This window comes from Pseudopipra pipra, chromosome 5 (genome assembly GCF_036250125.1).
Source record: "Pseudopipra pipra isolate bDixPip1 chromosome 5, bDixPip1.hap1, whole genome shotgun sequence".
Lineage (NCBI taxonomy): Eukaryota > Metazoa > Chordata > Aves > Passeriformes > Pipridae > Pseudopipra > Pseudopipra pipra.
Window position 1 is genome coordinate 75,200,076 of NC_087553.1, and position 12,848 is coordinate 75,212,923.

The 12,848-nt window shown below is 56.3% G+C and overlaps 1 protein-coding gene across 8 annotated transcripts in view; it reads left to right on the forward strand.

Annotated features, from left to right (window-relative positions):
- SHANK3 (SH3 and multiple ankyrin repeat domains 3) overlaps positions 1-12,848 on the forward strand; it is a 265,221-nt gene that overhangs the window by 215,374 nt on the left and 36,999 nt on the right. For all 8 annotated transcript variants that reach the window (XR_010430985.1, XR_010430983.1, XR_010430984.1 and 5 more), the window contains exon 18: positions 10,991-11,126. Coding sequence is in view for 5 of the 8 variants with exons in the window: in XM_064656805.1 (XP_064512875.1) it covers positions 10,991-11,126 (136 nt within the window). In the remaining 3 variants the exon portion in view is untranslated. The remainder of the gene's footprint in view (positions 1-10,990; positions 11,127-12,848) is intronic.

Below are 12,848 nucleotides of genomic sequence, written 5' to 3' on the forward strand. Positions count from 1 at the left end.
CAGGGCCTAAAGGGGCTCCAGGAGAGCTGGAGAGGGACTGGGGACAAGGCCTGGAGGGACAGGACACGGGGAATGGCTTCATACTGAAAAGGGATTTTGGGAATAAAGCTGAACTGGGCACTGCTGGCACTCGTGGACACTGGTGGGTACTGGTGCTTGGCCAGCTCAGCTCCGGCGATTTGCTTTGGGGGTCTGAAGGTTGTGCTGAAAATTGGATATTGGGAAAATTCCTTCCTGGAAAGGGCTGTCCAGCCCTGGCACAGCTGCCCAGGGCAGGGAGGGAGTCCCCCTCCCTGTGGATGTGGCACTTGGGGACAGGGGGCAGTGGTGGCCTTGGCAGTGCTGGGGGATGGTTGGACTCAACGGGCTCAGAGGGGTTTTCCAGCCTAAATATGTCTTTTTAAAAGGCTCTTTTCCATGGATATTTCTCCCCCCTGTGCCAGGGAGGTGGCTGAGGAGCCCCCAGCTCCCATCAGGGCTCTGTGGGTCCTTTCTGGCAATCCTTTTTCCTCGGCCATGGAATGTTTAGTTGATGGGAAGGCTGCAGGACCAACGATCCCAAACCCACAAACCCTCCCAGAGCTGATTCCTTTTCCCCCTCAGACCTTTCAGGAATATCACAGAGCAGGGGATTCAGGAGCTTCAGGTGCACGTGGGGTGTGGGGAGGGGGTCAGTGGGAGAACCTCGGCCCTCTCCCCTCCTTCCCGGTTGGATGCTGAGCTGCAGAATAACTAACTGTGCTTCCTGGTTGCCATTCCCTCTGGAGCAGCAGGAGGAGCTGAGCTGACCACCCCCGTGGCTGCCAAGCGTGAGTGGTTTCCCGGGAAGGGAAGCTGGAGGTGGCTTTAGAATGAGCACAGCAGCTCTGCCGCAGTGGAGAGCCACGTTCCAGGGGGATATTCCAGAAGGGAGATGTAGGGCACAGAGCTTCAAACCCCAGGCAGGTCTCTGGGAACGCCCTCACTGACCTTTCCAGGTGTTTGGGTTAGGGAGGTGTTGGGTTTAGGTGGAAGGTGTGTGGGATTTTGGAGTTTGAGGCCTCATTTCTAACCTGAGACCGTCCTTTGGAGGTGAAGTGAAAGAATTAATTAAATAATAATTAAATGAAGGTGAAAGTGATCTTTATTCTTTTAGCTTTAAGGGTTTCTTAGTCCTGGAGGTCAGTGCTGGGCAGGGAGGGAGGTGTAAAGTGCTTCCACACTGGAGTGAGCAAATCCCAATAAAGAAGTGGGTCAGCCCCCTGGTCAGCATTCCAGACCCTTGGGATGAGGCAGTGGGAGAGGATCTCTCCAGGTCACCCCTTGTCTGCATTCCAGACCCTTGGGAAGCCATGAGAGGCGTTTCCAGGTTGGGAAGTGTTTGGTGACAGGGACAATCTCCACGTTGAGAGCTGCTGGATCAGCTCTGGAGCCACAGATGGCTCCTTCCTGCAGGGCCCGGTGGCAGGACAGTGCCTGGATCCCAGAGCCCAACTGCTGGGAACAGGAAGGGGGCAGGATGGACCACCTGGAGTGGGATCTGACCCACACATGGATCCCCCAGGCCATGGACCCTCAGCCTGTCCAGTCCTGTCTCCAGTTCCCAGATGTCTCTGGCACCAACACAAACCAGTTCCCTGCTGGCAGCTCCAGCCTTTCCAGTAGCCAGCTCTCAAACCAGTCTGGTCTCTCCAGTAACAAGTTCCCAGCACTCCCAGTCTCTCCAGTAACAAGTTCCCAGCACTCCCAGTCTCTCCAGTAGCTGCCCAAGGTCTTCCTGCATTTGGTCCTCTCAGAGCATCTCAGGAGGTCTGGCACCATCCCAGGATGCTGTTCCTGGCATTCCAGGATGTGTCCCACCCCCCTGCAGGCAGCAGTTCCTGTAGGAGCACAGGCTGACATGGAGAGACCTCCCCATGGACTCATCCCAGGGGCCTGGAACACAGACCAGGGATGGAGACTCATCCCAGGGCTCTGGAATGCAGAGCAGGGGTTACCTGGAGAGATCCCTCCACTGCTCTGAGCTCTCCCTGGAGCCTTCCCTTCTCCAGGGGAACCCTCCCAGCTCTCCCAGCCTGGCTCCAGAGCAGAGGGGCTCCAGCCCTGGGAGCAGTTCCCTGCCTGCCTCTGGATTCCTCCAATGGAGGCAGCAGCTCTTCCAAGAATTCCCTGACCTGTTGCTTCCCCACTGCCTCATGTTACATTGTCCACTCCCTTCCGAGCTCTGGGAGCTCACTTTGTCCATGAACACTGAGACAAAAAGCCAAGTTAAGCCTGACTTTGGTCCTGTCCAACTCCTCCACGGCTGATTTTTCATCTGCAGAGTCGCATTTTCCCTGAACTTCCTTTTGGTGCCACTGTGCCACTAAAAATATCCCTGTTCTGCCTCAAGTCTGTTCCCAGTCTTTGCTCCAGCTGGGCTTTGGGCTTTGCCCCTCCTGACGCTGTCCCAGGTGCTGGAGCTGTGCCCATGTGCCTGTCACCACATTCCTCAGAATCCCAGGATCCCTGAGCCTGGAAAAGCCCTCCCAGCCCATGGATCCACCCCGTGCCCCATCCCCACCTTGTCCCCCAGCCCAGAGCACTGAGTGCCACGGCCAGGCCTTCCTGGGACACCTCCAGGGCTGGGCACTCCAAACCTCCCTGGGCAGCCCCTGCCAAGGCCTCACCACCCTTTCCAGCAACAAATTCCTCCTCAGCCCCAACCTGACCCTCCCCTGGCCCAGCCTGAGGCCGTTTCCCCTTGGCCTGTCCCTTGTTCCCTGGCAGCAGAGCCCGACCCCCCCCGGCTCCCCCCTCCTGGCAGGGACTTGCAGAGCCAGAAGGTCCCCCCTGAGCCTCCTTTGCTCCAGGATGAGCCCCCCCAGCTCCCTCAGCCCCTCCTGCTGCTCCAGACCCTTCCCAGCTCCCTTCCCTTCCCTGCACACGCTCCAGCCCCTCCAGGTCTCTCCTGTCTGAGGGCCCAGAACTTCCCCCAGGATTCCAGGGGGGCCTCCCCAGTCCTCCAGGTTGTGGCTCAGCAGGGCTCCAGTTCCCCAGGGGATGGAGCTGCAGCAGCTCTCCAGGTGTGGATCAGGAGGATCCCGTGTCTCCACATTGCCTTTGGGATTCCCCATCCCTGGAGGGATTTCCAAGCCCTGTGGATGTGGCACTTGGGGACAGGGGTCAGTGGTGGCTTTGGCAGTGCTGGGGATGGTTGGACTCGATCTCAGAGCGCTTTTCCAACCTCAATGATTCCATGATTCCATGAAAAGCATGCCAATAATTACACCATCAGGCAATTCCTGCTCACCTGAGGACAGCGGGACGGCTCCAGGCCGGGGACTTGCCCAGTTTAGGACTGGATTAGACCTGTCAGTGTGGGGGACTTTTTAAAAATCCAACCAGGGTTCCAGAGCACAATCCACAGTGTCCAGCCTGGTGTCTCCCCTTGAGCCTGTCAGGGCTTAAATCCTGGGTTTTCTTCCTGTGGTGTGACAACAGCCTTTGTGTGTTCACTTCCATGCTGGACACGCACTGATCACCTTGGAGTGTGCACCCAAGACTTGGGGTAACATTTGGAGATAAATCTGTGGACGTAAATGATATAAATTTGCATGTTTTCACTGTTTGGGGCTGGATGACACAGTTGTGCAAAAGCTTTAGTTGAAGGAAATGGGAATTCATATCGAGCTGGGATCTCAGAGCAGTGAGAAGCTTCTGGGGCAACCCCAACACCACCAGGGGAGGTTTAGGTTGGATTTTAGGAATTATCTCTTTGTGGAAAAGGATGGAAAGCAATGGAAGGGGCTGCCCAGGGTAGTGGTGGAGTCACCATCCCTGGGAATGTTCAAAAAACATGTGGATGTGGCACCTGGGGACATGGACGTGGTGGTTGTGGTGGTTGGATTTGATGATCTTAAAGGTCTTTTCCAACCTCCAGGATTGTGTGATTCCATGATTTTGTTGTTGTTTCCTTGTGGGTGAGGAGAAAACCTGCTCTGGCCACGGTCACTCCCTCAGGGAATGTGTCCTGGGAATCTCATGGGCTTTGAATGTCTCCTCTGGAGCCAGGCTGGGAGAGCTGGGGGGGGTCCCCTGGAGAAGAGAAGGCTCCAGGGAGAGCTGAGAGCCCCTGGCAGGGCCTAAAGGGGCTCCAGGAGAGCTGGAGAGGGACTGGGGACAAGGGATGGAGGGACAGGACACAGGGAATGGCTTCCCACTGCCAGAGGGCAGGGATGGATGGGATATTGGGAAGGAATTGCTGGCTGGGAGGGTGGGGAGGCCCTGGCCCAGGTTGTCCAGAGAAGCTGTGGCTGCCCCTGGATCCCTGGAAGTGTCCAAGGCCAGGTTGGAATAACCAGGGACAGTGGAAGGTGTCCCTGGAGTTGCAGCTGGGTGGTCTTCAAGGTCCCTCCCAACCCAAACCATCCCGGGATCCCAGTTGTCAAAATCCGAAGGTTTTTTGAGGACAGGCTGCTAAATGGAGCCCAAAAATCAGGGGGGGAAAAAATCTGCTGGGCAAACTTCACCCACTGGAGTGTGGGGATGAAGGAGAAGGGAAGCATTCCCGGATCCCTCCCCGCTGGAAAGGTTAGCAAGGAAAGGAGAAGGAAATGTGGATAATTTGAGCTCCAGTGTGTAGGAGGTTGGGAAGAGGAGCCAAAGGAAATATCAAAGGCCAGTATTTAAAGATAATAAGAAATTTTAGAGCATTAGGAGATGAAAAAAAAAAAAAAAGGGGCTGGTCGAGCTCCATTTCCATATGCAAATGATAAAATTGTATATTCTGGTGCAAAAAAAAAAGGAAAAAAAAGGCAGAAATGTTCTGCTCTGAGTTTGGAACAAATCAGGAGGATGTATCTCTCCATATGATGTGCTTGGAACAGAAAGTTTCCCAGCTGTAACCAAGGAGAAAGTGAGATAGTATTTGCTAAAAATAAACAGCCCCAAATTAACAGGCTTGAATAACAGATCCCAAAGTATCTCCAAGAGCCTCGCTGAGGGGCTGTCTGCTGGTGATGCCTGGGAATCGTGCTCATCCCTGACATTCCAAAGGCTGGGTGGAGGGACTGTGTCATCCTGATATTCTGGAGGGGATGAAATGGGTGATTGAGGAAATTGAAGTGTCAATAACGAGGCAATTAATTAAATCGGCGAAGAATTAGAGATGGGAAATACAATTAACGTCCCGGGGGGGTTCTGTGGGAGCTGGAGATGCACCTGCTGCTGGGCTCCATGGAATCCTGGGCCTTCCTGGAGGAGGTTTGGGATTCCTTGGTGACTCTGGGGTTTAGGTACAAATAAGTGGAATTAAGACTGGGAGACCTTTGCTCCCCACAAGTCCCTGCCAGGAGGGGGGAGCTGGGGGGGGTCGGGCTCTGCTCCCAGGGAATGGGGCACAGGACAAGGGGAAACGGCCTCAGGCTGGGCCAGGGGAGGGTCAGGTTGGATAATGGGAAAATTCCTTCCTGGAAAGGGCTGTAAAGCATTGGCAGGGGCTGCCCAGGGCAGGGGGGGAGTTCCCATCCCTGGAGGGATTTCCAAACCCTGTGGATGTGGCACTTGGGGACGTGGGGCAGTGGTGGCCTTGGCAGAGCTGGGGAGGGTTGGACTGGATGTCCCCGAGGGATTTGCAGCCTCAGTGATTCCGTGATTCCGTGGGTTCTCCCAGTGTTCCCAAACCCCGTGTCCATGTGGATTGTGGGCATCACAACCAGCAGAGGAGCTGCTCCAGGGCCGTGGGGTTTTCCCATTCCAGCAGCCCCTGCCAGGTGATGTGCCTGCAAGCAAGGGATGTGGGTTGGAGGGCTGGGAATTACCCTGGGAAGAGGGAATTCAGCAAAGGCCAGGGGTTTCTCCCCTGTTATCCGTGGTTGGCTGTGTGGGATGTGGCAGATCCTTCGTGTGTGAGAAGGACAAACTTCCAGAGCTCCACGAACTTCCCGTCTGTTTGGAGCTCTGGAGGATGGATCAGCCCTCCCTTCGTGATCCAGCCCTGTGGGATGGATCCAGCGTTGCCAGGCAGGATTCTGAAGGGCTCTTGGAATGACTCACCAGCTGGAAAATGGTTTGAGGCTCAAGGAATCCACCTTGGCCAGCCAGGGAGGGACAGAATTCCGGAGTGTGGGTATGGAATTCAGTCTGGAGGGAGGCAGCTCAGTGCAGGTCTCAGCACATGGGCAGAGGTTCCCTGGATAAGCACAGCCACGGGTTGTAGTGAAATCCCATTTCTGCACCAGTACATCCTGTGCCCAGGGAATGGGAGTGACTGGGAGGGCTGGGAAAGACAGCTCAGGGCTCAGGTTCTCAGCAGGAGCATCTTGGGATCTGGGTCATCCTGCAGCCTCTCTCCAGGCTGGAATGTTGAGGTTGGCATTCCAGAACACTCTGTTCTCTTCCTGTTGGTGAAGATTTACCCCCAAAGCCCCCGAGCTGTGCCGTGGTCTGTGTTTGTCCTGGTTGGTGGCCCTGTCCTGGTGTTGGGCCAGAACGGAGCTCTGGAGCAGGACAAGCTCAGTTCAGCCCTCAGGGCTTCTTTTCCTCCAGGGAACTTCTTATTCCTGGGAATGTGGGATTCAGGTGCTTCATTGACAGGTCAGGCTTCTTCTGTACAGACATGGAATGAGGGTATGGACGAGGTGCCACATGGGATCCCAGGATGGTTTGGGTTGGAGGGACCTTAAAGCCCATCCAGTGCCACCCCTGCCATGGGCAGGGACACCTTCCACCAGCCCAGGATGCTCCAACCTGGCCTTGGACACTTCCAGGGATCCAGGGGCAGCCACAGCTTCTCTGGGCACCCTGTGCCAGGGCCTCCCCACCCTCCCAGCCAGGAATTCCTTCCCCATATCCCATCTCTCCCTGCCCTCTGGCACTGGGAAGCCATTCCCTGTGTCCTGTCCCTCCATCCCTTGTCCCCAGTCCCTCTCCAGCTCTCCTGGAGCCCCTTCAGGCCCTGCCAGGGGCTCTCAGCTCTCCCTGGAGCCTTCTCTTCTCCAGGGGAACCCCCCCAGCTCTCCCAGCCTGGCTCCAAAGCAGAGGGGCTCGTAGGACTCAGAATCCATGGAACTCATCCAGCACCTGCAAATCTGTGCCAAAAAGAAGAGCTCGGGCTGGAAAAGGAACATTGAAGGATTTCTTGCTGGAAAGGGTGGTGAGGCCTTGGCAGGGGCTGCCCAGGGAGGTTTGGAGTGCCCAGCCCTGGAGGTGTCCCAGGAAGGCCTGGCCGTGGCACTCAGTGCTCTGGGCTGGGGGACAAGGTGGGGATGGGGCACGGGGTGGATCCATGGGCTGGGAGGGCTTTTCCAACCTCAGGGATCCTGGGATTCTAGGATTGAAAAAAAACCAACTGAATCATGGTCAGGAGAAGGGGGACTTTGTCTCCCCTGACAGACTTCCAAGCTTCACATCCTGGTCAGCTGGGAGGGATCAGACTGAGTGGGAAATGTCCCACGGGAGCAGCTGATGGTCCATTAGCCCAGTTCCCCCTCCGTGACAGTGGCATTACAAGATTAATTGTAATTAATTAAGGAGATTACTTAAGGAGATCCCATTTCCTGGTGGTCCATTGCCCTTGTCCCTTCCAGATTCCAGTGCCATGGCACTGGCCACATCAGCAGGTTGAGATTTCCAGCCTGTCTCCATAGGGAAGTTGCTCCATCCCCTTGACCATTCTAATTGCCCTTTTCTGGTCCTGCTCCACTCCCACCACTTCCTCCTGGAGATGCTGAACCAGAGCAGCTCCCAGCACGTGTAGAGCCCCCAGTGACACGTCCCACCTCCCTTTCCACCTCTTCCCTGGTAGCTTTTGTTGCCTTTTTTGGCTGCTCCTGTGCACCAAACCCACGATTTCGAGAGCTCAGTATTAACTGCAGGACCTGCCTGGAGCTGGACCCACCAGGTCCACATCCAGCATCGTGCTGGTGGCTCCTCCCTGTGCCTGTGTCTGCCTCCCTTTCCTCTCAGTTTGGGATCCTCCTGGATCTCCTCAGGGTCGATGCCTTGTCTGGCTGCTCAGTTTTTAATGCCCGGGTTGTGACACATTTCTCTCTGTAATGTTTTGAAGAGCCTTTCTGCACGATTTGACTCGTGATTTATTGTCTCCTTCCAAGCCTAAAGCAAGAGCTGGGCATCCTCATCAGGCCCTGTGTCCAAAAATCCGGAATTTTTCCTTATTTCTGTGCATTACCGGAGTCCTCCTGCCCGGCTCTGCTCAGGGAGCTGGAGTTGATTGTTTTGTTCATTTTCTGCCTCCTCTTTCGTGTCAAAGTGCTTTTCTTCCTCCTGTGGGAGATGGAGTTGTGCTCCCAGAGCTGCCATTCCGTGCTGGAGGAGGGGGTGGCTGATCTCGGATCACCTGCACTCAGCAGCTGCTCTTCCCTCTCCATCTCCACACACCGGGTCTGCTGTGGCTTCTCCAGGCTGGGATTGAGGCTCCTTCCCACTGGGAAGTGCCCAAGGAGGGTTTGGTGGGAACTGCCCTCCCTGGGGGTGCAGATCCAGCCCCGGTTCCGGGTGATCTCAGCGCCGGTTTCTCATCCCAGGCTGACTCAGCTCTGAGGCAGAGCCGGAGCAGGGAATGTTCACACCATCTTCTGAGAGCTCAGCTCTCCTCCCCGCACACCATTCCCTCCCTTTGGGTCTGGAATTGTTCCAAAAACTTTGCTCCCAGGAGTTGGTTGTGGCTCTGAGGTTCACCCAGGGCACCCCCAGGAACTGGGGCTGGATCAGGGTTTGTGTTTGTCAGAAATTGGGGGTTTTTTTCCCAGTCTGGGGAGGCCCCCCTGGAATCCTGAGGGCAGTTCTGGCCCCTCAGACAGGAGAGACCTGGAGGGGCTGGAGCGTGTGCAGGGAAGGGAAGGGAGCTGGGAAGGGTCTGGAGCAGCAGGAGGGGCTGAGGGAGCTGGGGGGGCTCATCCTGGAGCAAAGGAGGCTCAGGGGGGACCTTCTGGCTCTGCAAGTCCCTGCCAGGAGGGGGGAGCCGGGGGGGGTCGGGCTCTGCTGCCAGGGAACAAGGGCCAGGCCAAGGGGAAACGGCCTCAGGCTGGGCCAGGGGAGGGTCAGGTTGGGGCTGAGGAGGAATTTGTTGCTGGAAAGGGTGGAGAGGCCTTGGCAGGGGCTGCCCAGGGAGGTTTGGAGTGCCCAGCCCTGGAGGTGTCCCAGGAAGGCCTGGCTGTGGCACTCAGTGCTCTGGGCTGGGGAACAAGGTGGGGATGGGGCACAGGGGGGATCCATGGGCTGGGAGGGCTTTTCCAACCTCAGGGATTCCGGGATTCTTGCACAGTCCAAGCAGCTGCCTGATGGGTCTCCCCCATGCTCAGCTTTCCTGGGTAACATCCATCCCTGACCTCCTGTGTCATTCCAGCTTCTTGGCTGCTTTTCTTCCCTGCTTTCTGCAAGGTGTCATTCCTGGCCTGGTGGGAGGTGTCCCTGCCCATGGCAGGGGTTGGAACTGGATGGGCTTTAAGGTCCCTTCACACCCAAACCATCCTGGAATTCCATGATAAAAGCTGGAAGCACTGGGCTGTTCCATGTCTGTTCCCTGGGAAGGAGCAGGGTGATGTCCCAGTGTCCCAGGCAGGTGACAAAACCCTTCCCAGGCCATCAGTAACCGAAGCTCTGAGCATTTTCCAGGGGGTGGTTTTCCAATATTTGCAGTTCTCAGCTGTGTGCTGCTGGGGCAGTGCCAGGATTGGCAGAGCACTGGATTTGGGAAGAGGCAGAGGGATGATCCAGTTTTTTCCCAACCTGTGAGGGTGAAATCATTTGCTGGCAAGAAAAACTAAGCAATCAAGTGCTGGAGGCAGTGGATAAAGGGTTAAAAAGGAGGATGTAATTGCCAGTAGAAAAATTCATAAAGGAAATTTGGGATCATTTGGGAGGAGGATATACAGGATAACCACGCTCTGGGATTCAATCCATTCCACCCCATTTGTCCAAAAAAACCCCAAGATGAAGAGCTGATTTCACCAGAGGAGGTTGGTAATTGGATCAGAGTCACATTTTCTGAGGAAAACACCTGTTTTGGTGAAAATGGAATCGTTATGGAATCAATTCTGAACAAAATTGGATCGATGGAATGATTGGATATTTGAAGGAAAAGGATTATTTCCAAAGCTTTGCAGCTCTGAAAACAGGGATGATCCATTTCAGAATTTAGTTCAGCACCAAAATGTGACCCAGAGTGAGGGTCTGTGAGACCCCTGTGTTCATGGAATCACGGAATCACTGAGGTTGGAAAAGCCCATGAGACCAACTATCCCCCAGCACTGCCAAGGCCACCACTGCCCCCTGTCCCCAAGAACCACATCCACAGGGTTTGGAAATCCCTCCAGGGATGGGGACTCCAGCCCTGCCCTGGGCAGCCCTTTCCAACATCTGACAGCCCTTTCCAGGAAGGAATTTTCCCAATGTCCAGCCTGACCCTCCCCTGGCACAGCTTGGGCCTGTTTCCTCTGGTCCTGTCCCTCGTTCCCTGGTTGCTCCCTGTTCTGGCTCCTCAGTCCATCCCCCAGTGCTGAGGTTGCCTTTTCCAGGTTATTTTGGGGTTGGTGCCTCAGAGCTGTTGGATCAGTCGCTCTTCCAGCACCTCTGGAACACCCAAGGCACAGCTCAAGTCCTGCAGACCCAGGAGCCTCATGGAATCATGGGATGGTTTGGGTTGGAAGGACCTTAAGGCCATCCATCCCACCCCCTGCCATGGGCAGGGACACCTTCCACCAGCCCAGGTTGCCCCAAACCCCATCCAGCCTGGCCTTGGACACTTCCAGGGATGTTGAACCCTTCCAGGGATGAATTAGTGCCCAGGAAAAACTGGGAAACACCCATTTTTTAGTTGATCTGCCTTGGCAGCCCAGCTGCAAGGGGGATGTCCACCTCCTCCAGAAGGTTGTGGTCACTGGCAGGTGACTTCCGTGAGTCCCAGGCTGAACAAAAACACAGGGAGAGGTGCAAAATAATGTGTTTTTTGGGATAACATCCCTCAGTTTTCCCAACAGGCGGCTCTCACCGTGTCTCTGCTCTGCCCCAGGTGAATGGTGTGAACGTGGTGAAGGTGGGGCACAAGCAGGTGGTGTCCCTGATCCGGCAAGGGGGGAACCACCTGGTGATGAAGGTCGTGTCCGTCAGCCGCAAGCCCGAGTCGGAGGAAGTGGTTCGGAAGAAGGGTAGGTGTGAATCCCGGGATTCCCCGGGCTGGGGGGACGTGTCACCCAAGGGTGGGAGCCACCAGAGGGTCTGCAGTGGCAGCAGTGAGGGGGGAGGGCGCTGGGAGGGGTGATGTGGCTGTGCCAGGCCCAGACAGCTCCGAGTGGGAAGCACTGGGATGCGCCGACGGCTGCGGGTGGGGATGATGGTCCCGGGAGAAGAGCAGGCAGAGTAAAGCTCAGAGTAAAGCTCAGCAGAGCTCAGAGTAAAGCTCAGTGTCCCCTGAGCTACTGAGTCCCGCCTAACCAACCAGCCACTGAACAGACTCTGTCCTGACAGCCCGTTAAACCCGGGTTTTCCAGAGCCAGGCGCTGGAAAACCTGCAGTTCCACACCAGGGATCTGAGTGGATCAGGAGGGAGGAAAAGTCATCAGGCTCCCTTTTAATTTTCACTGGTGCAGATACTTCTCACAGAGCTGAGCATTCTGCTGCCAGTGCGTTTTGAAGCCTTTGGGGGTTTTTTTTGTGAGGCTGAAGACAACAGGATTCAATGTTATGGAAAAGTGGAAGCTGAAATCTGGGAAAACGATATTCCTCGGAAAGATGGAAGTTCCTGACCTAAGCTGGTTTTATCCAGGCAGGACACACAGTTCATTTTGGAAACAAAATTACTGTTATTATAGAATGATGCAGGTGGTCAGGGGGGGCTCTGGCAGATCCCAGCCACTGCTGGGATGCAGGACACCGGCTCTGTTTTCCCACTGGAGCCGTGTGCCCAAAGCTTGGAGCCAACTCCTTGGGATCAGCTGCTCCACACGGTGCTGGAGAGCAGAGACCCCCTTCCCTGAGGGGTGTCAGGGTGGGGAACAGGCCCCAGGGGTGTTGGGGGCAGGATGGTGCCCGCAGGAGCTCAGGGGGTGCCGGGATGGAGCTTCCTCAGGGATTTGAGCACCTTTGGTTCTCTCCGGCTCTCACACGGAAACGTGGCACCAACACTGAGGTGGTTTTCCCTGCAGGCCTTAAACTGGAGGAGGGCAGGGTTAGGTGGGATATTGGGAAGGAATTCCCGGCTGTGAGGGTGGGGAGGCCCTGGCACAGGTTGCCCAGAAGCCGTGGCTGCCCCGTCCTGGAATTGCTCCCATCCCTGGGGGCTCCTTTGGGATGCTGATCACCTGCTGGGACACCCCTGGGGTTGGGGACACCCACGTGGGGAAGGCAGGAACACCTGGATGGGAGACAGACACGGCTGTGTCCGGGAGGGACATCCTGGAATCCAGCTGTGGTGGGCAGGGGCACATCCAGCAGGAGGGTTTTTGGAGGGGCTGCAGCTGGGAATCCCACACTGGGAATGGGATGGAGGGGACAGGAGAAGGGGGGTGGGAGTGAGGGGACAGGAGCAGGGAGACGGGAACATGGAAGACAGGAGCAGGGGATGGGAACGGGAGGGACAAGAGGAGGGGAATGGGAATGAGGGAGACAGGAGCATGGGAATGGGAGTGGGGTGACAGGAGCAGGGGGACGGGAATGGTGGGGCCAGGGGCAGGGGGATGGGAGCACGGGGATAGGAGAACAGGGATAGGAGCAGGGGGATGGGAGCACAGGGATGGGAGCACAGGGATGAGAGCACAGGGCTGGGAGCAGGGGCCGGGATCAGGGGGATGGGAGCACAGGGATGGGAGCACAGGGATGGATGGGATCAGGGGGATGGGAGCAGGGGGCCGGGATCAGGGGGATGGGAGCAC